Source organism: Ceratotherium simum, chromosome 26, assembly GCF_057802395.1.
Source record: "Ceratotherium simum simum isolate JZ-2026a chromosome 26, ASM5780239v1, whole genome shotgun sequence".
Lineage (NCBI taxonomy): Eukaryota > Metazoa > Chordata > Mammalia > Perissodactyla > Rhinocerotidae > Ceratotherium > Ceratotherium simum.
Window position 1 is genome coordinate 35,215,489 of NC_141925.1, and position 26,848 is coordinate 35,242,336.

The 26,848-nt window shown below is 44.2% G+C and overlaps 1 protein-coding gene across 2 annotated transcripts in view; it reads left to right on the forward strand.

Moving 5' to 3' along the window:
- SDK1 (sidekick cell adhesion molecule 1) overlaps nucleotides 1-26,848 on the forward strand; it is a 917,991-nt gene that overhangs the window by 754,626 nt on the left and 136,517 nt on the right. For both annotated transcript variants that reach the window (XM_087417496.1, XM_087417497.1), the window contains 2 exons: nucleotides 5,872-6,063; nucleotides 9,243-9,364. In XM_087417496.1, the coding sequence (XP_087273622.1) occupies nucleotides 5,872-6,063; nucleotides 9,243-9,364 (314 nt within the window). The remainder of the gene's footprint in view (nucleotides 1-5,871; nucleotides 6,064-9,242; nucleotides 9,365-26,848) is intronic.

The window sequence follows — 26,848 nt, forward strand, 5'->3', positions numbered from 1 at the left end:
TTCTTCACCCTTGGGCATTGTAAGACCCCTCGTGGGGCTGTGGGGAGGATTCACTGAAGCAAGTGGTATGAAGTGGTCGGCTCAGAGCAGCTCGGCCACCAGTGGGCATCCCTTTCCCTTCAGTAAGCTTTACTTGAAATGCCAAGCCAGCCACTTAATACTCTTATAGCTCAGTCACCTGTTTACTGGACGTTATTCTATGGCAGGCATTCTGGGGGCATCTCATGTCATGTCAAGGGCTCTTACCTGGGTGTTTTTGCAATTGGACCCTGAGTGTCAGCAGGACCCAGCTCCTGAACGAGTCGTTTCCATCCTGCTAGTGAGTCTGTTAGGAGCCTGAGCTGTGTCGTCCCTCAGTCGGTGTTACATTGTCCAGCCGCCCGCAGAAGCCTGTGTGATCCCCCCCCGTGCCCAATAGTCCATGAAGCATACTTATGCTAGCTGGTGTACCCGAGAATCCGATCATGGAATGAGACCAGGAATGACATCTGTCCCTGCTCCCTGGCTGCAGGGTTCAGGGGCCCCTTCCTCCCCACTGCATGTCCTACAGCAGCAGCAATAGTGACCCTGGCACTTGCCACATTCAGGCACCCTTAGCATTGCAGGATCTTATTTAATTTCTGAACAATCATGTGAGACCTTCTTATAACCCCTGTCCGAGACCTTGGGCAGAAATATCCCACGGTCACACAGCCAGCAGGTGGCCGAGCCAACACAGGGATCTAGGTGTCCCTGTTCTCACCTCTACATCATCAATGTGCTGGAGCTGGGATTCAAACCATACTCCTAACCCCAACCCAGAGGTTCTGGATCTTGCTGGATTCACAGCTCTCTTGGGGTCTCTCATAGACTGAAGAAATACCTAACAGTTCTCTTTATTAAGTAGTTAGGTGCAAAGAATTTAGTAAGTATTTATATCCTAGCAACTTAATAACCGTTTGAAAAAATTTTATTAATTGAAAGGAAAAATATTTGTATTTCCTTCTTAAATAACCAGTTAGTTCCTGATGGGACGTGTGCAACATTGGGCACTGCCCAGCTTCGCGAACATGGAATCAGAGTGGACCCCGCCACCGTAGTTTCCTGTTCCCCCTTGGTTTTCATGTAGTACTTGTTTCCGTATCTCAGCAACCACCAAAAACTCAGCTTTGCAAAGGCACAATGTATCTGACCACAGGTGGCACGCTCTGATCCTGAAGTCGTGAACGACTCAAGCTAGTAGTCACGCTCTGATCCTGAAGTCGTGAACGACTCAAGCTAGTAGTTCACACTGTATCCCACAGACACAAGTGAGAGGCGCCCAGCATCTTTTTTCCCCTGTGCTGTTTCTGGGGGCTCCCTCAGTGTCCTGGGTGCCCCAGCACACAGCCTGGGGACTATGTTCCTACACTGAACTCCTCCCTTCTCTCCCATAACTCAGAAAACCTCCTGGTGCCAACCCCTCCCACTTCTTATCTACAAAATGCTCTCTAGTTATCTGAACTCGAGGAGAACACCACCGTAGAGACTGGGGTGCTCAGATCATATCACAAAGGGCACCTTTGATCTGACGCCGCCTCTGACTCTAACTTTCAAATAAAGCAAATTTATGGATCTGATTCTGCCCTCAAGAAGCTGATGTTTTGAAATCCCACTTTAAATAATGTTATAATTCCGGGAATGGGAAAAAGTCACTGTGGAAATCAGACGTTAAAACTCTGATCTGCTGTGCATTCTGAAGTCTTCTTAGTATAGGATTGCAAGTGCTGAATGTGTAAAATAAAAAGATCTCCCTACTGCAGTTAAACAATTACACAAAGTCTGGGGCGGGGGAAGGGACATTCTAGACAGCAGGCATCTAGTTTAGTTGAATGTTGCTCTCAGCCCCACAGAGGGAGGAACAAACAAACAAGTCAGGGCAGGGAAAATAAGACAAGGACTCCAGAAGCTTAGCCGGCAGCTACCATTTTGAAGAACAGGTTTGCAGCCCAGCCCCTCGGGGACCAGTTCTGTGGCCTGAATTAGAGCTGTACTTACTGCTGATTTCAGAAGAGGAACTGCGTGGGCGAGAGGCAGATCAGTCACATCTGCCCGCCCGGCTTTTGCGATTCCATTGACCATGTTTCAGAAATTGGCTAGGACTCCGCGGTCGACAGTCTTGACACAGAGGACTTCCCTTCTTACAGATCTGCACATGGAGCCCCTGCCCAGTCCTTTCTGAACACACCGCACAGTTCGGTCCTGGTTTAAATCTTGAAGGAAACCCATGGGTCTAATCATTTCAGTGGAGTCAACATTTCAGGGCTAAGCGGTGGTTGCCAATACTTCCAATTTATGATCATCTGTTCTCACCAGCTAATAGGGCTTAATGAACTCATTTTCGTATTTTATTTAAACAGATACATGTAGTTACAAGCAACAGCCTATTGTTTATTGTGGAACTTGGACTTCGAAGCTCTGGCTTCCCGGAACCGGATTCAGCCAGCGGCCTGCCCGCGCTGATCCCAGGCCAGGAGCTTATTGCGTAGTTGCGACACCAAGGGGCTGGATCCGAGCTTCAGGCAGACGCTCTGCTTTTTCCTTTCGCAGCCACATTGTCCCCGTCTCACTTTGTCTGGCCTGTGCCGTTGCCTTTCCCACCACACTATAAAAGGTGCCTGCAGTCCCGGAAGCTGCGGTGAATGCCTGCAGCTCTCTGGTGATGGCTGCGGAGGGAAAGGGCCTCCCTGGAGGTGAGACCGATGGCTCTTATTTCCTTGTTCTCACTGATCCCCCTCCAGTCACCTGCCCAGTGACCCCTGCCCTCAAAGAAGCTCTGCCTGGCACTGGATGCTCTGCCCTGACAGACAGGTCAGCACCCCACAAATTGACGTGGCTTCCAGTGGAGCGCGCCGGAGGCACCGCGGTCTATGTCATGCTGAAGGCATTTTACCAAGCAGAGCAAAAGAAAAACCGCGTCTGTGGGCAAACCCGGCCTCCAATGGCCACTCTCGGGAAACGTCGATATGGCACCACCGTCCTTCTGGAGCCTCCCTGTTAATGCTGTCGGCTGCTGTTAAAGGCAGCTGCCGGGGCAGGCGATGGCGTAGTGGTTTGGTCCTCTGCACAGGTCCACTTTATGGTCCAGACGCCCTGTGGAAAGCCATACTTTATCAGCCCTGGTGCATGGCGCGCACCCCCCATGCCTCCCTTTTAATTTGGGCCCAGAATGAGATGGAAGCTGAGCAACGGGCAGTCAGAGGCCTACTCAAGCAAATTGTCCATCGCCTTCTCATTGTGAATTTCAGCATCCTCCACTCTCCCTCCGTAAACTCTGATTTATGAGGGCCAGGATGCAGACAGACAGTTTGTGATTGGATGTACTGCTCTCTTGTAGAGAATTTACTTCAGATCAACAGAAAATTATTTCTGAAGCTCCTCGGGTCATTAGTCTCAGTTAGGCAGCCATTCTGAGCAGGTAGGACGCCTACTGAAGGTGCCCCGGCTCCTGGCTCCAGGCGGCTCTCTCCTCTCTCACACTGGAGCCAGATGCAACATTCACTGGCCAGAGCTACCATGCAAATCCCAAAAAGTTGTGCACAAATCAGAGGGCCTCTTTGCCCACCACATGCCCTCAGCTCTGTCCATCTGTGTGCGGCGAGCATCGCATGTCGTCTTTTACTCTGCATCTGGGCCAGCTCTTTCTTTCTGCTGGTGTTTCCTTGGGCCTCACCTGAGTAGATGAGGCTCTGTTGTTGTCCATAACAGTCGTAGCATAGCAAATTATCAATTTTGATGCTAAGAAATCCTACCAATGCTGCCCTACTAAAGATGCCGAAATTGCTATGTTTGGGCTCCAGGTTGCCATGATGAACAAGATGCTGTGTTTTAGTAAATTTTAATGAAGAACAGCTTTTAAATAAATAAAATTATCTGATAGACAAGGTCGTAACATTAAACAAAGCCTTCTCTTCCTGTACGTCCAGGAAAGACCCTGAGTATCAAATTATTCAGAGATTTGTCAGGCATAACCTCCCATGGTCAGGGATGGTTTCAAGTTTACTCATACGCATCAAGTCTTCAGAGAGAATGTGGTGTGGAAGGAGGCTCTGGCAGAGGCATGAGGAGCCTGGGAAAATCCTAGAAACCCTTGCCAGTTTCTAGCAAGTTCACAAACCTCTCTGTCCTTGGTTTTCTCCTTTGTAAAATGGGGGTAATGATGGCTCCAGCTTCAGAGGTTTGTTGTGAGGGTTAAGTGAATTCATGTACGCGAAGTGCTCAGAACACTGCAGGGACGTTGTAAATATTCTCCATGTATATGAAGTTATTAATACTCTTTGCCCAGAAGGGTTTTCTTTTTTTTTAATTGTACAGTTAATTCCAAAATTCTGAATTAGCAAAAAGGAAAGGACTGATTGATTTTAGTGCATCGTGATGTTAGTGCTGGTCCACTGAGAATGAGGGAGGCTAGACATCAGGATGGGTCATGAGGAGAAGGAAGATTCTAAGGTCCAGAGTCAGGGGTGGGAGTGGGAGAAGGGCAGCAGTGAGTGGTCAGCCTGTGCCAGTCCCAGGGGGAAGAGAAAGAGACAAGGCCTGAGAGGCAGGTTGGATCTCTCAGACAAAGAGGGGTTCATTGGTCCTCATGGGCCTGGGCAGAGACCCAGAGACCAGGAACCATCCCCCAGCAGTCAGCAGCTAAGGTAATGTGGGAGTTGTGATGTGAGCTGAGGCCCCCAGTGATAGGGCCGCCTCTCGCTTGCCTTTGCTCCCTGGACATCCCGTCTGCACCGCCCCAGCCGGGGAGCCCCGGGGCCAGGCACAGAAGTCGCCAGCCGTATGAGGGCTGTGGGACAGCAGACAGACAGTGGCTTCTGACATTAATTTTTTTTTTTCCCCAAAATATAGAGTCCCAAGATGCTCTCCTCTAAATTCTTGTTTACCTGCAAGTGCAAGTTTCTAACTATATTTATTGCTTTCATCAGAATCAGAAGGAACTTTAAGACGCCTCCTAGTGCTGCAGCAGCCCCGAGTTTATTGACTGGAAAGAAGGAAGAGCCAGCATTTTCCCTTTGCCTTTGGGCCCAGGAGGTCTTTCCATCACTGCATCCCCCTTTACAAGACACTCTTAAGCGTTCTCTAATCTCATCAACTCCCCTCTGAGGGGGCTGATTCAGGAGCTCGCTGGGTCTTTTTTCTCTGAGCCCCAAATCACGATGGAGTCCGAGGTGGAGTAAATTGTGATCATGAGGCCCCGATGGACTGAACAGAGTACAGGGGAAATCAGATTTCTCTAGGAAAACAGGAGGTGCAAAGAGGGGAGGCAGAGCTAGAAGCAAAACTCATGCGTTCGAGGTAAGAGAAACTTTTTAAAGCAGAGCACTTTGCACGATGAAAGTGTGTTCTGTCCGTCATTTCAGAAAGGAAAAAGTAGCAATGTGTCCACAAATTACTTGCAACCCAGGAGCGAGCTAGTGATTTAGGGTACTGTATAAGGAAAATATCAGCTTATAAAAAGGGAAATATTGATGAAACGCATCCATAATTTGACAAGGGAAGGTTAAATCAAGCCAGCAGGCTGGCAGTCATCACTCATCATTCTTCAGTGCACACACCAGGCACTGAGGTTACCAAAACATCAGCCAGGCCCTGTCCCCCTGCAGCTCCCTCTGTAATGAGGAAGACGGGCCCTGTGGACTGAGACGTGGTGCAGGAGAGATTTCTCCATGTGCACAGAGGAAGGAGGCCCGACTCTGGGTTTCATTTCGGTAGGGAAATGGCTTCTCATCAGACTTCTACAGATCTGGCGAGCTTTCTGTTGTTGTTTCAAATCTGCAAAGATAACAGCATGGCACCCAGCCTCTGCCCTCTGCTCTCAGGAGACCCCGAATTAATTGTGTTATCGCTTTCCAGGCTATCAGATTTCCTGGGAGGTGTATGGTAAGAATGACTCGCGGCTCACACACACTCTGAACAGCACAACGCATGAGTATAAAATCAAAGGATTGTCCTCTCTCACCACCTACACCATCGAGGTGGCTGCCATCACTGCAGTAGGGGCTGGCCTGGCGACATCATCCACCATTTCTTCTGGAGTGCCCCCAGGTCAGTAAAATCGTGCTTCGGTCTCCCTGCTAATGCATTTCCCTTAGGGATTTCTCACGCTCGGCATCACTGGGCATTTTTGTGCAGAAGCCGCTGGGGACCTTGAAAAGAGGGGTGTCAGCTTCCAGCTAAGATGGTCAGGTGGTAAGTGGATGATGACCCAATGTCAGTCTTGTTTTCCAGTGTCTTCTGAGCCTGGCTTAACATTTCTTCTGTCGGAGTGGGGTGAGGATTGGTGAGAATGCGCTTATGGAGACGGGGGGAGAGATCTGGATTCCACAAAGAGGGAGCTGGGACTGAGGTCCCGCCCTCCAGGGAAACCACAAATCAAGGACTGCGCAGAAGGAAAATGCAAGCTTTATTTGAGAGAGAGAAATAGGAAATATTGATATTAAAATTAAGAATAGGAAGCATAAAACTTTATTCACTCAACAAAACAACGAAAATCTGGGTTAGATAAGAAAAAGCAGTAGACAAGGTGGGAAGGAGAAGTAAAGAGACAGAGAGAAAAATTTAAGTGAGCTCTAGGAGAGAGGATTGGTGCAAAGCAAACTGCTGTGATTGAATTTGCTCCTTGGTGTGGGCATGGGTTATCCCTGCTCTCGTGTCCTTCTGAAATTCAGAGTATCTTCCCAAACATTCAGCACGCTTGTGTCAGCTTTGGAAAACTGCTGTTCAACTTTTTCCCTCCAGTTTTAAAGTTTGTGTTTAAAATGAAAGTGCTTTTCCAAGGAATTCACAAATCCATGTGAATGTGAGAAAATATTGTGGGACTATCAGTTCAATTCAGTAATTAAAGCCATCAGTCTCTTGCTATTTAAAAGATGTCGATTTGCCTTATTTTGGTCTTTGAGAAAAGCCTGACAGTCTCATTCGTGAGGCGCTGAAAGATCCCGTTGAAACCAGCATGTATCCCCTATGGTACCCCCACATCCAGTTCACTTTTCATAACCTGATTGTTTTCTTGGAAGGGTGACACACATGATCGGAAGAGAACACAAAACAAATAAAATGCATGCAGTAAAAACGGAATCCCCTCGGAATAAACATGTTCACCCTTCCTTACCTCTCCTCACAGGGACTATGGTTAATGAGATACACTGGTCCACTTTATATGTGGTGGCAGAGAAAGGGGACGAAGATGCTTCCTCTCCTCTGAGCACTGTGACCCCAGAGGGTACTTTCTAGAAGCCATTAGCTACCTGCCCTGCCAGCAGGGGAGCCTTGAGCCCAGCAGCGTCCCAAAGCAAATCTTTCTGTCCACCCATAGACGGTTGGCGTTGTCCTCTCCCTAAGGCAGTGGCTCTAACACTGTCACATGCTTCAGAGTCACTGGGGCTTCTTTAGAAACAGATTGCTGGGCCTGCTCCCGAGTGTCTAATTTGTGGGTCTGGGGTGATGTTGGAGAATTTGCCTCTAGAATAAGCTCTCAGGTGGTGCTGATGCGGCTGGGCGACGACCACACCTTGAGGCAATCTGGTATTTTTTTTATAGGCATTTACAAAATAAATATTCTTTTAAGAAGGAAGTCTTTGGCTTAGAGGAAGATTCCTTTAGTCTACATAAATAGCCAGTTCCCATAGCACATATTTAAAATATTGTCACTAATTTAATAACTAGTGAAGATGATGATGGCATGTTATTTATTTGTTAGAAATGGCTTACATACAGCCACTGAGGATAACATTGGGAGCATGTCCATGTGTGTGAGCAGGTTCTTCCCTGCGATGGTTTGGACACTATCCACTGGGGCAGGGAAACGGGCTCACTGACCTCCAGAAGGCATCTGCCTGCAGCCTGACTGTGACGGGCAGGCCCTACACCAGAACTGCAAAGTGGAAACTGAGAGGGGTGATGGGCACAGCTGTACTGAATAAAGCTCTGACAACCAAGTGAAAGGAAGGATGGAGGTACTGTTGCTTCATTTACAGGTCAGGTCACCTGTAGCTGGACATTGATCCTAAGACATCCTTGAGTGCTCTAAGTATTGGCAAGAAGCAAAATTATGTGATGATGACCACTTGTGGGGCTGTATTCTGTTTGCTGTGCTTGAAGTTTACATCCATTAATGACTGAAGAACCATTTTAAGAATCCAGAGAGCTGAGAAATATAAAAGAAAGAGTCACTTGTCTTTTGATTGAAATATTTTCCACTTCAAATTCATTAAACTAGATGTGGAAAGGACCCTTGAGACCCTAGAGACCCTGCCTGTGCCAATACTGAATTGATCACCAAAGTGGTTTTATTGTCCCTGGGCAAGACCTGGTTTTAAATACCCCAAGTGATGACGAATTAGGAAATCTTGCCTCAGAAGCAGTGCAGTCTGAAAGCCTTTTCTGTTACTTGCATTGCATCTTTCTTTCCTTCATTTTATCCCATATCTTTCTCTAGAGTATTTTGCATTGCACAATAACATAAGAGCTTCATTTTGGATTCACAGTATTTCATTTCTGAGTGGGACAGGCTCTTTGGGGGAGAAGCCTACTAAAAGGCCTCTATTTGAGAAGTAGACTCAGGCCACAGGTAACCTCAGATGATGGGGCTCGTGCAGAACCCACCTTCTCCTCATGTTGTTGCCAGAGCAACTGAACACAGGCAGAGTGGGAGAGTTCTGCACTTTCACCTGAATGTGGTTGTCTTAGAAACCAGACCCAAGAAGCCTAAGGCTCAGGACCTGCACACTTACCCATGTCATGCTGCCTAGATGCATGCGCACGTGCACTCTTCCATCCCCTCCCCATCCTGCTTTCCAAGGCATAATGGTCATTATCAGAGAGAAGATGGACACTCAGTTCTTTGTGTTCTTTTTGGAACTTTGAAGAATTATATTCATTCATCCTTTCTCCATTCAACAAGTGTCTATTAATTTTCTACTGTGTATGGAGATTAAGAAGACATGATCTGACTTTCAGAGTTTATCATCTAGGCGGCGTCATCAATATGTCTCCCGATACCGCTTCAGATGGCTTGGAGCCTAACGGGTGACCCTGTTAAAGTCAGAATCATGCTGAGGTCATGTTCCTGGGGAAGCCCTGCTTCTCACATTCATGGTTCTGAAAACAAATCCTATTTTGGTGTAAAGGCATTTTGAAATTGTTTATTTGCTGACATGTTTGATACATTTCCCAAGCTGTGACAGAATTTAAGTCTCCACCTTTGCTCTCTCATTTATCTCTAGAACTTCCTGGTGCCCCGTCCAATCTGGTCATTTCCAACATCAGCCCTCGCTCAGCCACCCTTCAGTTCCGACCGGGCTACGACGGGAAGACGTCAATCTCCAGGTGGATCGTAGAGGGGCAGGTAAGTGTCTCATGAAAGCTGAGAGTTGGAGTTTCCAAAGAGTGATACTGGGACCTGCCAGTCCCAGTATCGTCAGTTGATTGATGCCTTTGCAGAATGATTAATTAATAACGGGAGCTGACTCAGGGGTGGTTTGGGAGGGGGTCATATTTGGAGGAGGAGAACCAGAGACTGGAGACAACTGGTATGCTGGGGACAGGATGTGGAAAGATCCAGGAAAACAAAGTATTAGGCTGGAGTCTTATTGGTTGATAGAAGAAGTGATAATAGGGGTTAAAATTCAAGTTGTGGTGCAAAATAGGTACCCAAAATTTGATAGCATGGTTGATTGAGATTTTTTTTTAATTCTTTACCATAATTAGCTACCAAACATACTAATAGGATTAATTGTTTGGTACAACTTATCTGTCATATGAATGAACAAATACACCTTCATTCACCAATATTTATAGAACGTGCTTATTTCCAGGCACTATTCTAGGCATGAGGGATACAGCAGTAAACAAAAACTGACAAAGTTTCTGCTGTAAAGGAGAAAAGTTCTCTCTTGGGAAAAAGAACTTCAAGTTGCTGGAAAAGGAACATGCACATTACATTTGAGGACCATCAAGGAGGCCCGGATGGCTGGGGAAAGGGAGTGTGGGAGAGAGCCCCGGGGGCAGATCACACAGGATCTGAGAGGATAGGCCTTAGAAAGGACTCTGGATCTGATTAAAGTGTGACAGTAAGTCCTTGGAGGGCTTGTGAGTCAGAAACAGGGTTACACTGTCATTGGTAGATGCCACACAAGCCACAGTTCCGTGTTCTAATAAGAGCAGAGGAAAAAGATGAAGAGCCACATTATGGAAGCAGTAAAGTTTCAAAATAGTTATTGTCTGTAGTAAAATCCTAGTGATTTTCATGACTGTAGTTGTACTCTATTGTGAGACAATTCACTCTTGGAAATTGGCCGTAAATCAGGGAACAAATTCCATATACGCCTTTAAAACTTTCATTAAACAACTGCTCCTGGAAACCTATGCAGGATTCTGAAAGGGCGAAACAGCTAGCTGGGACTGATCAATCATTGGGGCTGGAACAATTATTTCCTTAGAAAAAATAACAGTATATCCCTACCTCATGTCACACTGAAAAAATAAATCTCCAGTAAATAAAAAACAAAATGATGAAAGTAAACTTTAAACCACACAGAAGAACGTGTAAGAGAAAAATTATGATATCTTGTGAAATCCAATTCTAGCCTCTCAGAGTCTGTCCCAAGTATCTGGGCAAGCACTCAGAGGAATTCAGAAGAATGGGATGTAGCCCTGAGTGTCACTAGATTACGTTATAGCTGAGCACCATGAATGCCCAGGAGGCAAGCTCTGCAGGCTTTTGATGGGTATTAGGCCAGTCTGTGCTGCAGTAACACAGAAATGCCAGCATCTCTGCAGCTCACCCTTCTAAAGCTTGATTTTGTGCCTCCAGAGCCAGACTTGGGAGTGAACTACACAACTTCCGTCTATATTCCATTTACCAGAACTTAGTCACATGGCGCCCACTTAACAAGGGACTCTAGGAAGTGTCTTTGAGTTTGCCCAAGAAGAGGAAATGAGGTGGTAAATACACAGGAGATGTGCTCTATGCCACTGTCCCACAACCTATGTCTTTATATTTTTCATATAAAAGATTTTAAACATACCAAAAGGAAAGAGAATAATATAATGAACTCCCACATACCCATTACCTAGATTCGTCTATTCTATTATCTAGACTCATCTAGACTCACTTTTCATTGTTCCTGAAGTGTTTTAAAGCATATCTCAGACGCCATGTCATTTTTATCCCAAATATTCAGCATACACCTCTAAAATGTATGTGCACACAACAATATGGATGATTTCACAAACAGAATGTTGAGCAAAAGAAGCTAAATTCATAATTTGAGTATACACCCTATGATTCCATTTATATAAAGTTCCAGAATGAGAAAGAATAATCTCTGGTGTCAGAGTACTGGTTCCGCTTGGGTCTTGTGGTTACCACTGGGGGAGAGAGTGACCAGAAGGCTCTGGAATGCCAGGGATGTTGTTTCTTGGTCTGGATCTGGGTTACTTACATGTGTTCATCTTGTGCATGTACTTATGTCTTGTATACTTGTCTGTATGTCTTCCTTCACTACAAACTTTACCATATTTACCTTAAAATGTGGATACTTTCTCTCATAATTATAAGGCCATATCACACCTGATAAAATTAATAAAAAATTTCTTAATATCATCTAAAAATCAGTCCATCTTCAAATTTCCCCACATTCTCCGAAAATGTCTTTTTACTATGGTTTTGATGAAAACAGAATCCACACAAAGTTCACACTATGTATTTGGTTGTCGTAGCCCTTAAATCATTAAAAACAATTTTTAAAAGCTTTATTAAGGAATAATTGGCATATAATAAACTTGATATTTTTAGAGTGTACGATTTGGTAAATTTCGACCTAGATATACATGTATGTGTACCTGTGAAACCCTCGCTACAATCAAGATAATGAGCAAACCCATCACCCCTACAAGTCTCCCTGTGCCCCTTGTAATTCTTCCCAAACCACCCCCCCGTCTCCAGCAACCACTCGTCTGCCTTCTGTCATAGATTAAGTCTCTTTTCATCTACAGCCCCATTCTGTTACCCATGTCATTGCCTTGGTGACAAATCCCAGTCACTTGCATGAATGTCCTGCACTGGAGATGTACCCTTTACTTCCTATGGTGTCAGTTCCCTTGTGCCTCTGCCCCCATCTTTCCTGTAAACTGAAAGTTCATTCCAAAACCTTGATTAGATTCCATTTCCACTCTTTTGTTGCTGTTGAGAGTAGTTCCCAAGTGGTGCTGTGTACCTCATACTGCAGCACATCAGGACACACAATGTCCAACTGTCCCACTCGGGGATGCTCGGATGGATCACAGCATGATCCCTACGTGGTCACTTCCCCATCAGCTTCATATGTAATGTTCTCTATCTTTGCCTGAATTATGTATTTTCTTTGTATATTTAAAATGACAATTCTTTATCAATCCTTCCTCATTTAGTGGCTGGAAGTCTGGAAAGAAGTACTTCCCCTCCTCCCTCAGGCAATTAAGTTACCCGTAACACAGGAAGACAGGATAAATGCTGAAATGCTGAGTCCTTTTTCCTTTAATTCCCAATTTCAGATTAAGGAGTGAGTCCTCTAGTTACTCGCAATGTTAAGCAGATTTTTCTTTGTTTTTTTGCCCTGCTATCTCTTTTCCCCAGTATCTATATGAAAGCATAGGCTTTTTATATATGTAGTGCATTTCCATCACCTGCAGTCATTATTCTTTTTGAACTTAAAATTGACCCATCTTGGCCAGTGGGCAACCCTTCACGTTCTAGGTGTTTTGACACAAGGATACTAATCTTTTATGATTTTCTTGCTTTCGGATACAACAGAATCTCCTAGAATCATCTTTTTCGTTCCTGCCCCAAGCTCAAGCTGAAATTGAGTCATTCCTACCTGGTTTCGTTTAGTGTCAAATGGTATTTAAAGACCATAATCTGGGCACTAAGGATGGGGGAAGGGGTGCTCATTGCTACTGGCTGGTTGTTGCTTCTAGACCTTTCCAGCGGACAGAGAAAGGAAATACATGATTTTTGAAACATCATGAGTTCGTACTGATATTTCCAATTCAAATTTAAGATTACTTAACTTTGAATTTATATTTAAATATATGTAAATTTTTTACATTAAAATTGTGTTTTATACAAATATTAACATAATCACTTATTTTCTTTCTCCTACTATTACATAAAGAGTTTCCAAATCGTAATTTCAATGGTACTCCTAACAATAAGACTACTGAATGCAATTTAAGTATTTGTCCTTAGACTGTATTACTCTATGGATGTACAGTCAAAATACGGAATTCTCAAGTCTTATAGTTCCTTTCTCTGTGTGGTTCTATCACCAACTTAACACAAAATTAGATTCATTCATTTCAGGGGTTTTGTTTTGTTCTTTTGCTTCAATTTTTAGTGATTGCTTTCTTTAAAAATCATTTTACTTTTTAAAAAATTGTTAAAATATTTTAAATTTAATTTATTTTTGAGCATATAACTCATTTGCATTTCTCAAAGTCAAAACTACTTTTAAACTTTTTTTAAAAAAGATATATTCAGAGAAGTTCTTGTTCATCTTCTCCCTTTACTCTGTTGCCTCTCCCCCCGAAAAGCCCCATGTTAGGTTTTTTGTTTATCCTTTCTTGTTTTTTGCCGCATAAGCAAATATACATATTTGTGTCCCCTCTTCTCACTCAGAGCGTAGCTTGTGCACCTTGCTTTCTTCAATTAACAGCACATCCTGAAGATCACTGTGCGCCGTGTGTGGAGGTCTTCCTCGCTCCTTTTCACAGTTGCATAGTCTTCTCTTGTGTGCATGTGCCAGGGCTCGTGTATTTTGCTGGTTCTCTGCTGATGCACATCTGGATGTGCATTGGTTTTCTATGGCTGCCATAACAAATGACCAAAACCTTAGTGACTTAAACAACACAAAAGTATTATCCTATAGCTCACTCGGGCAGAAGTCTGACCTGGATTTCATAGGCTAAAATCAAGGTGTCAGCAGAGTTGTGTTCTTGTCTGGAGGCTCTAGAGGAAGATCTGTTTCCTTGCTCATTCAGGTTGTTGGCAGAATTCACTTCCTTGAGGTTGTAGAACTGAGATGGCTGTTACCATCCCTAGCTTCTAGCGGCCACCACATTCCTTGGCCCGTGGCCCCTTCCTCCACCTTCAGAGCCAGAAATGGTGGGTCAGGTCTTTCTCAGGCTTCAACTTGCTCCTTCTTCTGTCTCATTTCTCTGACCCAGTCTTCTAGCTCCCTCTTCCACTTTTAAGGACTCATGTGGGTAGATTGGACCCACCCAGATCATACAGGATAATCTCCCTATTTCAGGCTCTTAACCTTAATCATATCTACAAAATCCCTTTTGCCAAGTAAGATAAATACTCACAGGTCCCATGGTTTAGGGTGTGCAAATCTCTGGGGGGTGAAGGGGGGTAGTCATTATTCTTCCTAAAGGTTGTTTTTAGTCTTTTGCATAATTGTTTCATATGTTTGCTGCTGAATCTTTGGGATACGTTCCTAGGAATGGGATTGCTGGATCAAACAATGAATGTATACACTGTGAATTTTCTAGACATTACCAAATCCCTCTGCTACAGGTTGTAATATTTTGCATTCCCATCAGCAATATATATAATTTTTTTGCCATGCCAAAAAGAAATTGAAGTCTAATTTATCAATCTCTTCTTGCAGGCTTTTGGCTTTTGAGTCATAGGTAGAAAGGTTTTCCTTGCTCTCAGGTTATAAAGGAATTCACCCAATTTTCTATTACGACTTTTATGGTTTTATTTTTGCATTTAGATCTCCATCCATTTGGAATTTGTCCTTATATATGGAGTGAGGTATGAATCCATTTTTATCATTTTGCAAAAAGCTATGTAATTGTCTCAAAGCCATTTATTAAAAATTCCATTTTTTCCTTCTAATTTGTAATATTAAATTCCCATATGCACTTGGGTCTATTTCTGAACTTTTTATTCTGTTCTATTAGTCCAGCTATTCATGCTCTAATTCCACATTGTTTAATTATAGAAGCTTTAAAATGTGTTTTAGTATCTGGTAAGGTCTCCCCAACCCCCCACCAATACACACAAACGTACTGCTTGACTTATTTAGGATTTTCCTAACCTTGTTGATATCTTATGATGTTGATGTCCTATGCTGTTGAGTCTTTCTACCTAGGAACATGATATACCTTTTCATTTGTTTAAATGTACTTTTGTCAGCTATTTTCTTCTTGGCAGAAGCCCTGGGCTCTGCTACCTTCATTCTGCTCTCAAAAAGGCAGGAAAAGTGAGGGGCAATCAGTGTGCCTCAAAAACTGTGATAGAAAGAGCGTGGGCCTTGTGCCAGGCAGCCCTGGCTCCCCCATTTTCTTCCCCCTCTCTTACCTAGCTCTGTGATCCTGGACATAGTTCTTAACTTCTGAGAGAGCGTTAATTTCCTCATCTGTAAAATGGAGTCAATAGTACTCTTTGCAAGATTGTCATGAGGATTAATTAATGTATGTATATTTTTAATTACATTTTCTGACTTCGTTGCTGCGTATAGGATCATAATAGATTTTTGAATATTTTTCTTTACTCAATGAACCCTTACGTGTCCTGAGTACTTTTACAAACATTAGCTCATGTAATCCTCCTAAAGATTCTGGGAGGTAGCTGCTGTTACCCATTCTTACAGATGAGACGTAAGGGACTGAGTTACTCACCCAGGTCACAGCTAAGCCGTGGAGCCGGCTTCGAGCTCGAGCGGCCTGGCTCCAGGATCCACACCTGTTACCGTGACACTGTGCCATGCTCAGCCTAGGGTGACAGCGCTACAGCCAGAAACTGAGAAGTCCCTTGTTAGTCTGTTAATTCTATCTAATTTTCTATAAAGAAGTCCCATCATCTGTTAATAGTAACAGTTTTCTTTCTTCCTTTGAGATCTTTATATCCTTTCTTTCTCTTTTTTGTTTCTTTTTATTTATTTATTCTGTAATCCTATTGGGAGGCTAGATTCTCCTGCATTATATTGAATTGCAGCAGTGATAGAACAATCTTTGTTTAACTACTAACTGTAAAGAAATTCTTTTAAGATTTTATCATCAAGTATGATATTTATAACATTTATGGTAGATTTTGTTGTTGTTGTGTGCGTGTTGTTTTTTTTTTTTTTTTGTAGCTAGCCTGTATTTGGGGTAAGATAATTCCTTTCTAATCCTGGTTTGTTACAAGTTGGGTTTTGTTTTAGGATTTTAAAAAAATCTTAAGTTCAATTTTATCAAACTATTTTTTGCATCTATTGAGTTGTTCATGTTTTTTCTTCTTTTGTCTGTTGGTAAATGATTTATGTTGCTATTCTAATGTTCAACCCTTCCAGTGTTCCTGAGATAAATACAGTTTGACCATATTTATTTTGTTTGGTTTAGTTTGGGGTTAAGATTTTTATATCCATGTTCATAAGTTAACTTGGCCTTTTCTGGTTGTTGGTTTGGCTTTTAAGACCAATAGTTTATTTTCACACCCATTTTCATAAACAGAGATTTGATCGCACTCAAGGCAGACATGAGAGGCAGGGCTGCTGACGACCTGACCTCGTTGGCACAGCCGGGAAACCTTAAGGGTATCTTCCTGCGGTGCTCAGCGTTTCTCAATCCTGGCTGCACATTAGCAAGTGGGGAGATTTTAAAACACACTAACCCCCAGACCCCACCTCCGATCCATTAATCAGAATCTCCAGGTGTGGGCTCTGGGACATTGCCATTTTCGTATATAACTTCCTAGGTGACAGAGTGGATTAAAAAGCGACCATCTCTGCTGCATTGGTCCCACCCCAGGGGGCTTGTATGCTGGGTCTCAGAGTGGGACATGTCAGTGGATGGGCCTCTCCCCAGGTCTCCTCCCAGAAGCTTCAGTCCTCCAAGGAAAAATGATCTGGGCAGGCTCCGTGCCTTTCCCCAGTGATCACCCTCCCCTGAGTCTGTCTCAAGTGTCCAGGGCGTTGAATCTCATGGCACGGAACCCGTGATTGTCACAAACTCGCCATGTGTGGGGCTCCTGGGCTCCTGTGCTCACGGCCAGCTCAGTCAGCCTGTAGCCATTTGTTACAAGTTCTAGCCGGAGTTTGAGTTTTCCCTGAAGTTCATTTTTACCTTTCACGTTGAAAGTATTTCAAAACTACAGAAAAATTGCAAGAATGCTGCAAAGAACTCTCCTTCACCCGGAGACCCCATCGAAGTTTTGTCAATTGTTCCAGTATGTCCTCGGTCACGTAAGGATCCAGTCCAGGACCACATGTTGCACCTGGTTGTCACGTCTCCCCAGTCTCCTTCCCCCTGGATTAGTTCCTTGGCCATTCCTTGACTTTCATGACCTTGACAATTTCAAAGATTACTGGCCACTCATTTCCTAGAATATCCCTCAATTTGGATTTGTGTTTTCACGATTAGACCCAGGTTATGCATTTTTGGTCGGAATGTCTCAGAAGTGATGCTGGGTTCTTCCCACTGCATCCTTTGGGTTTAATATGATATTGATATGTCCCATTATTGGTGGAGTTAATTTTGCTTACATGATTAAATGATGTCAGCCAGGTTTCTCCAATATCAAGTTACTTTTCTCTCCTTCACAATTAGTAAGTATTTTTGAGGAGGTACTTTGAGATTATGTGAAAATCTCATTCCCCTTTCCACTCACATTCACTAGTTTTGTCATCCACTGATATGTCATCCACTGAATTAGTTAATACAATGATGGTACCAAATAGTGACCTTTCTAATTCAAAGCTTTCTTCTACATTTATTGATTGGACTTTAACTGTAAAAGAAAGCTTTCTCTTCTCATTTATTCGTTCATTTTTTGTTTATATCAGTGTGGACTCATGGATTCCTATGCAATTTAACAGATTATAATCCATTGCTATCATTATTTTTTTTAAATTTTTTGTTTATTGCAGTAACATTGGTTTATAACATTGTATAAATTTCAGGTGTACATCATTGTACTTCTATTTCTGCATAGATTACATCATGTTCACCACCCAAATACTAATTACAACCCATCACCACACACATGTGCCGAATTATCCCTTTCGCCCTCCTCCCTCCCCGCTTCCTCTCTGGTAACCACCAATCCAATCTCCGTCTCTATGTGTTTGTTTATTGTTGTTATTATCTACTACTTAATGAAGGAAATCATACGGTCTTTGACCTTCTCCCTCTGACTTATTTCACTTTGAATAATACCCTCTATGTCCATCCATGTTGTCACAAATGGCTGGATTTGATCGTTTCTTATGGCTGAGTAGTATTCCATTGTGTGTATATATACCACAGCTTCTTTATCCATTCGTCCCTTAATGGGCACTTAGGTTGCTTCCAAGTCTTGGCTATTGTGAATAACACTGCAGTGAACACAGGGGTGCATGTATCTTTACGCATTGGTGTTTTCAAGTTCTTTGGATAAATACCCAGCAGTGGAATAGCTGGATCATATGGTAGTTCTATCCTTGATTTTTTGAGGAATCTCCATACTGTTTTCCATAGTGGCTGCACCAGTTTGCACTCCCACCAGCAGTGTATGAGAGTTCCCTTCTCTCCACATCCTCTCCAACACATGTTGTTTCCTGTCTTGTTAATTATAGCCATTCTGATGGGCGTGAGGTGATATCTCATTGTAGTTTTGATTTGCATTTCCCTGATAGTTAATGATTTTGAACATCTTTTCATGTGTCTGTTGGCCATCTGTATATCTTTTTCAGAGAAATGTCTATTCAGGTCTTTTGCCCATTTTTTAATTGGGTTGTTAGTTTTTTTGTTGTTGAGATGCATGACTTCTTTATATATTTTGGAGATTAACCCCTTATCAGATGTAAGGTATCACAATCCCTGATTTCAAAATATACTACAAAGCTATAGTAACCAAAACAGCATGGTACTCGCACAAAAACAGACACACAGATCAGTGGAATAGAATCAAAAGCCCAGAAATAAACCCACAAATCTACGGACAGCTAATCTTTGACAAAGGAGCCAAGAACATACAATGGAGAAAAGAAAGTCTCTTCAACGAATGGTGTTGGGAAAACTGGATAGCCATATGCAAAAAAAAAAAAAAGAAAATAGACCCTTACCTTACACCATACACAAAAATTAACTCAAAATGGATTAAAGACTTGAATGTAAGACCTGAAACTATGAAACTTCTAGAAGAAAACATAGGCAGTACGCTCTTTGACATCGGTCTTAGCAACATCTTTTCAAGTATCATTATTTATTCTGATGCTCAGACTCACCTACTCTCCTATTTGGCCATTGGGAGGCCTTTCAGCTGGCTTCTGTGTTCTTTTCATATGTCCCCACTACTCTTTAAGCACTTCCTTACTTTCTGGCACAACAAGATGTTCCTGGCTCATCTTATTATTTCCTCTTCTTTCCCTGCCATTTCTCCAAGGAACCTTGGGTCCTTTCAGTGGAGAGTGGTATTTAGAAACCAAGATCTGGGTCCCCGATGTGCTCATTGCTGCTGGGATGTCACTGTTCCAGGCCCTCTCAGTGCACAGAACTGGGAGATACACATGCTTATACAACACATGTCTACATCTCGGTCTATTTCTGTATCCATCTGTGTGTACAGGAAAGCATTAGTTCACACCAGCACCTCCAAATACAGTTCCCTACAGTCCATTTATTCAAGCTGCCCCCTTTCTGCATTTATACCAGCCCTTCTCTGGCTGCCAGCATCCTCAGTCTATTTATTTATTTGCTGAATCTCCCTGTATGTGGCCATTCCTTCAAGCTGAGTGGGCTGCTTGGACACCTTCTTTGCACAGGTCCTGACTCCCCACTGGGCTCCTTTGCATCGTGCTCCAGGAAGGAAGGATGAAGGCTGCCCTAGAAATTTTAACATACAAACTTCACTTATCAAAGTCTAAAGTTAATCATTATCTCTATCTTGCTCCCAGTAGTACAGGTTTCTAAAATTCCTTAATTCCAATCAAGTCATACTTGTTATGACCAGTACTTCAATTCCACCTTGTTTTCTATATCCCCAAAGTTTGTGATTATTATTAGCATCTTTTCTCACAGTCAGTGCTTGCTTAGATTTCATGGCCACTTGGCTGCAGCTCCACTTCCCATTTATGTTGGCCTCTAGATACATACGTACGTTGCTCCCTGAGTGCTCAGCTATGCATCTAAGAAGACATCTGTTTTACTCTGTCCAGCACTGCTCAGGCTTCAGGGGTAGGAGGCGTTTTAGGTTATCTAGTCTGCCATATTGCCAGAACTGGAAGTCCCTTAGAAATATTCTTTCTAAGATGTTTTAAAATTAACTCAGCAAGTCTAAAACTTCTAGTAGTGGCACAGATGGTTGAATTTTCAAAGCCAAACAGGAGTTTTTTTCCCCTAAAGCTTTTTATCTGAATCATTTGTGTTTCAGTGTTCCTGGAGAGTAAACATTCATCTATAAAAAGAAGCTTGATTCCAAATCCCAGAAGGTGTAGGGATTATAGACTTTTCCTGGGCTCCTTGGGCAATAATAATGGTCAAGAGGAGCCTGGAAGATAAGTGTTTGGCGTTTAGTCACTTGGTGTGTTGAGAGCCCTGAGCTCGTTCTGTCACAGAGCTGGCATATCCTTCTCTAATGACTCCTTGTGGCACATGAAAAAGATGCCCTTCTCCTCAAACATCTGGATTGACTCCTTCAACTGACTGCTACCCTGGTTTATGTTGTACTAATCCATTCTCTTTTGGTTGAACAAGTGGGTCTGGTTTTCAATCATATCCTAAGTTATGCCAAGAAAAATCTCATGATGATGTGGCAAAGGTTAGCATGAATATCCATTTTTTTGGCCAAACCACTCCTGCTTTTATTTTCAACCTGTTCCTACTAACCTTGAAGGCATATAGTAGCAGGGTATGCCTTTAAAAATGAATGAATGGGCATCTCTTTAAACGCCTTTGAAGACACTTCACTGCTAGGCCAGTGTTCAGTTTCCTACAAACTCAAGGCAGAATATACTCTGACCTACCCACATCATCTCCTAACTCTCCTATGGTCTCGACCAGGGAAAGAGCAGATCTGCTGCTCTTCTTCTCGCTCTTAGTACCTGGACTCTGACCACGAGGCCTTTCCATCCTGCCCCTCTCCTTGTGCCACCTTCCTGGCCTTCGCCACATTCCCTGAATCATACTCTGACTCATCCCCCAGAAGAGGCTGTGGACAAGTTGCCCGAGGACACATGGTGTGCAGGAGGAAACCGCCAATGACATAAAGACAAAGAGCGCCAGCTTCGGGGTCAGACAGATGGGCCTTGAATCCCAGCTCTGCTGCTTCCTAGCTGGGTGGCTTCAGGCAAGTCATCTCACTCAGGTTCTTCAGCTGTGAAACAGGAGTAATAGTGCCTGTCTTTGTTATATTTCATTATATTTACTTATTGAAGTTGTACATGCTTCTGCTTTCTATAGGCATGAGGTACTTTACGAATTAAAACTCCCTACTTTACGAATTAAAACTCCCCTGAGGACCCTGCCCAGCCCCTCAGGGCAGTGGGTGGCTGTGTTCTGGGGCCTTTGTATTCACCCATCCCATGTTATGTCTTCCTCCATGAAGCCTTGCTTAGTTCATCCCATCTACATCTCCAAGAATGTCTCGGTGGGTTCCCTAGTCCAGGCAGGCTCCAAATTTCCTAAACTCAGAATAGTGGGGCCCTTGAGACTGTAACTGATATAGATGAAGCCTTCTGGAACATTCCACACCTAACTCCCTTTGAAAGGATGCAAGCCAAACCCAGGCTTTCTGTGCCATAGTGAGACTCCAGAGTTCCCTCATCCAGTTTCCCATCCAAGAGGTGGTTGTTGCCTCCTACTCTATGCCTGGCTGTGGGCTGGAATTCGGGGAGGGGTCAGACTCGGGAGGGAGGTGGTTTAATAGGGGTTTTCTCAGGGTGCTGGCAGAATGCTGAGGAAGGAGGGATGGAATCTGTTCAGGTGGTTGTGGAGGACCCCATCTCAAGGTACCACAAACATTAACCCAGGGAAAGAACAGCTGGGCAGCCTTCCAGGTGCAAGGATTTGACTCCTACCAAAACACTTAGTGGCAGTACAGTGTTTACTTTTCCTGCTTTTGATCCACTTCTCAACCGTATCTTCCTTGCAGAAAAGTTTCTTTCAAATTCCGACCATTTTTAAAGTGCATCAAGAAGGTTGTATTGCTTTGAGTTATCTTCAGTGAATTATGGAATGAAAGATCCTAATCACCAGGGGAGCCCATTGAAAGGCCCTGTGATAAGCTGATGCTCAGATGTGGGTTAAAATTTTAAAAAGCAGCATTTATAGGTCTTTCTGGTTCAGTAATGCTTTGCCTTATTAGTAACCTCTGGCTGTAGAGTGAGCAGAACATCCCTTCCCCCGTTTTTATGGCACCCCATAAAAGGGGAGAATGCAAATGTTATGTGTTCTCATTTGCCGCTCCTGTTTGCCTCTTGGACCCTCCGTAAACCCCTGCTGCTTGCAGCCGTTTGCTGCGCTCTAATAGCCAAAAATCACATCTAGTCTCCTCAAAACGCTGCTCTGAGCAGGGTTTTCCATAACGAAGATGCTGGTGGTAACACTTTAGGTACAGATAAAACTGTTTCCATTCCGAAAATGGAAAGAAAAAAAAAAAAGCCCACTTAGTGCTTATTTGTGCACAATAGTAGCCATTTTCTTAAAAGGAGCTGTTTTAGAGAGTGTTATGGGCTAATAAAATAAAGCGCCAGTGTGTTGAGTGCTGGTCTCTAGGTAACTAAGGAGTAGTGGGCATGGAGCGCTCGGGGCGGGGAGCCCACAGGTGAGGCACTCACAGACGCCCGCGGTGGCCCTCGAGGCCCACGGCGATGGCAGTTGGAGTCACACATTCCTCGGAGGAGTCATCGGCACAGAGGCGAGTTCTCTCTCTCCCAAGTGCATTTCCCACCCAGGGACCGGACCACGGCCGATGCGTGGAAGGCCAGGCTTTGTTTCGTTTCTGTTTGCTGATGTACTCATCTGTGAATACAGCTCACGGGATATGTGGGGCCTTCTGTCTCCCTCACCTGCCCTTGACCCAAGGCCTCTCCCAATACATTTCTCCTAGTGGTGAGTTCTCAGGAAAATGTTGTCTTGGTAGATGAGTGGGTCTATTTTCTCTTGTCACAGTTGAAGCCCATACGACCCAGGCTTTCCCTCTGTGCCTAAGCTGCCCGGGGTTTTAAAGTGAAAGGTGTTGCCTGAGAATTCCAGGATGGGAGCTCTCTTCTGCTCCCTTCATTTGGATTTGCTTCCGTTCCGCGTCTTCATCCGCTCCCTGTGTGCCGAGCGCTTGTGTGTTCCAGTCCTGTGCTAAATTCTGGGGCCTCAGGGAGAAATCAAAAGCAGCCCCTGCCTCTAATGAGTAGGAAAGAGAGACTCACGGAAGAAACAAGGTGCCAAGACCTCATGGCAGATGTCACTGCCTTAGAGAGAGAAGCAAAATGCTGTGGGCCTCTGAGGAGGTTTTATTTATGAAGACCTTCCTTTTGAAAATAGGAGGTGTGTACATATGAAATAAACAGCTCTCCCAAAATGTTGCTCTAAATTGTCCGCTTTCCTGTGTATGTATTTTCAGTGAATTTTTTCTCTTTAGGAGTCGGTAAAAGTGTTAAAGAGCAAATTGGGAAATATTGAGGCTTTGAAATATCTAAGGTTCCTTGTAATAAGATACTTGGATCTCCAGCTTTGCCTTGGATCATTCCAGTGTTCCGTCCTGAACTGAGCCTGGCTGTTTGCAGGATGGGACCAGCTGGGACCTGCTAGGAAATGTATGGCCACAGGCAAGGCCAGGGGAAGGACAGGCTGATTAGCAAAGCAGAGCACCAGAGTGGAACATTAGACATGTTGGTGATGCACCATCCTCCAGGCAAGTGGCTGTTGTGGCGTAGGAGGGTCCATCAGCGCTGGCTGTTGGCATAGGGGTAAAGACCAGGGCCTGGGAGCCAGGCATACTGGGATGAGTAATGTGACCCCTCCTGGCCTCGGTTTCCTCATCACAACATTGGAAAAATAACGGTGCATTGAAAGCTCTAGCATGGGCCTCACACATAGTAAGCACTTAGTAAATGGAAGCTCATAATAAAAATAATAAAGTCAAGGGGCCAGCCCCGTGGCGTAGCAGTTAAGTGTGTGTGCTCTGCTGCTGGCAGCCTGGGTTCGGATCCCGGGTGCGGATCCCGGGTGCACACTGATGCACCACTTGTCAGGCCATGCTGCGGCGGTGTCCTATATAAAGTAGAGGAAGATGGGCACACATGTTAGCCCAGGGCCAGCAAAAAGAGAAGGACTGGCGTGGATGTTAGCTCAGGGCTGATCTTCCTCACAAAAAAATAAAAATAAATAAATAAATAAAAATAATAATAAAGTCAAGGCAAATGTTTGGCCTCAAAGAAAGCTGCTTGAGATAGCATGGCTTCAGAAGAAAGACTGCATTCCTGGGAGAGAGAGGCCCGTGAAGATAACGCGGGGCTAAGCCCTGGAAGGTCAAGCAGGCCACCGGAGCAGGCCCAGACCAAGGGCCAGGACAGGTCAGCTCTGACGCTCGGGATGGGAGGTGCTGAAGTGCCCTTCTGGGTCTCTGTGGTCAGACAACCAATGGGGGACGAGTCCCCAGTGAGATGGGGGTGTCAGCTTGGGAGGAGGCCCCAGCTCCTGGGGCCAGAATCCAGCCTCACTCGGGCACCCAGAATATCAGCTGAGAGTCAGGCTACTGGTACTTGAATTTATTCACACGGAACCAAAAAAATCCCACAGCTTGAAAAATGTCAAATCTGGCTATCCCTGGTGTCCTTTTCCTGGTAGTGAGTTTCCATCCTTTCAAAGCGTATCCTTTGTTGAGGCCAGCTCAGTGGCATGGTGGTTAAGTTCACATGCTCTGCTTCAGCGGCCTGGTGTTCGCAGGTTCAGATCCCGGTCATGGACCTATGTACCACTTATCAAGCCATGCTGTGGGGGCATCCCACATATAAAGTAGAGGAAGATGGGCACAGATGTTACCCCAGGGCTGATCTCCCTCAGCAAAAAAAAAGCAAATCATGTTCTTTGTTTATTTAACTGCCCAACTGGTTACCTACTACCTCTGACCGTGGAAAGAAATGCTAGAGTGTTCTGTCTCCGGCAGGGTCATAAGCCAGATTTTTTTATCTCATCACTTCAAGATCTGGAGTTGGAGATTTCTAATCACTAATTGTATCTCCTCCTTCCCTCATTATGGATGGATGTTAGGGCTATTCGCAGCCCTTTTGATAAGTTTCTGTGAGCATTTCAATTGTAGTAAACCTTGACTACATCAAATTTCTTTTTCATAATGGGAAAAGAAAGAGTGACATTATTTCTGAGTAGTCTGTCACGTATGCATAGGAGGGCTGTCACCGGCTCTAATGGCTCCTTCAGTAATGACTCGGTTATTTGGGTCAATTTGCCGAGACGGGCGTCATCTTTGTTCTGGGGTAAAGCCTTTGCCTAGGTGTTCAGACACTGCGGTGATAGGCGACCGCGAAACACACACGCACATATTTCAAAATGTTTATTGTTGCTTGATTGTCCGTAATAATACCTTTAAAATGACTCTCCTCTTTTCTTTCTCGACCAGCATAGGAAGTCTGTACGAGATGAATGGTTTGAAGTAGTCTTTCTGTTCTTTAGCCTATCAGATCCTTTTAGGTCCTATTATGGGACTTTTAAAAATGCCACAGGAGAAGAAAATACTGCAGCATAAGTGACAACTCAAGTAGGACCGAGGGAAGCATTTTACTACCAGTGTAGTTTTCAAGAAACAGAGGTCAACGTATATATAAATCACATCTGTCGAACCAAATTAAATTTTACAGGAGTCCTATTTTCCTGTTCTTTTTGAGGGCCGCTCAAATTCTTTCATCTTAATTCTCTTGTTGGATTTTTAGATTTGCCTTTATGCTTCATTTTTCCGGTCATTAGGTTTTATACTTGTTTCATTCAGTCATCCATTCATCCAGCAAACGTTTATGAAGCACCTACTGGTTTCTAGGTTTCAGGTCTCATGCTACATGCTAGATTATAGAGATGGAAAACTTTTAGTCCCCACCACTGGAAACTCGCAAATTGGGGGGGAATGTCAGAGGGACAATTGAGATACACTCTGATTGATACCAATGAGACTTGTGAGAATTTGCTAAGAGAGTACAGAAAAGCAAATAAGTAACTGACTAGGGTAATCAAGGAAGGCTCCACCTAGGAGGTGAAGTTTAAGTTGGACCCTGAAGGGTGAACAGTATTTTGATGGGGAGGAGGACATTCCAAGCAGAGGGAATATCTAAATGAAAGGCTCAGAGTTAGGAAATTCCATGGCCCCTATTGTTTTAAAATGTAAACTTTATTTTTATTCAGGTCTGGCGAGGCCAACAGATTAAGAGATGATTCATTGAAAAGATAGTTTCTTTCTCACAGATCCCAAGAGGAGGGGGCACGCAATGTCACTAGGGCCACATGGGGAGCACCAGAGTCAGTCAGGAGGCAGAGGGAGGGGGGAACTGTGGGCAGGAGCCTCTATTGTGGTTTCCATGGAAGGAACTTGAGAGGCAGGGTGAGCAGACTTAGGACTGGCTAGTTCGAGTAATTTCAGAGGGCTCTGGGGCAGAGGGGCTGTCCCCAGTTCTCTGGAACCCTGCCCTGGGTGATGAAGGCCTGAGTGTGAGGGCCTCATGGAGGAGAGGGTTGGAGCGTGGGCTCTGGGTTGGCTGGTTTGCACATGAAAGGTGTGCTCATAGGCGAGTGGTTTGCCACCACTAGGACTTGGCTAACTCTAGGAGGGGCAGTCCCTGCAGCGTCAGCAGGGCCCCGGAGTCAGGGCATCACATAC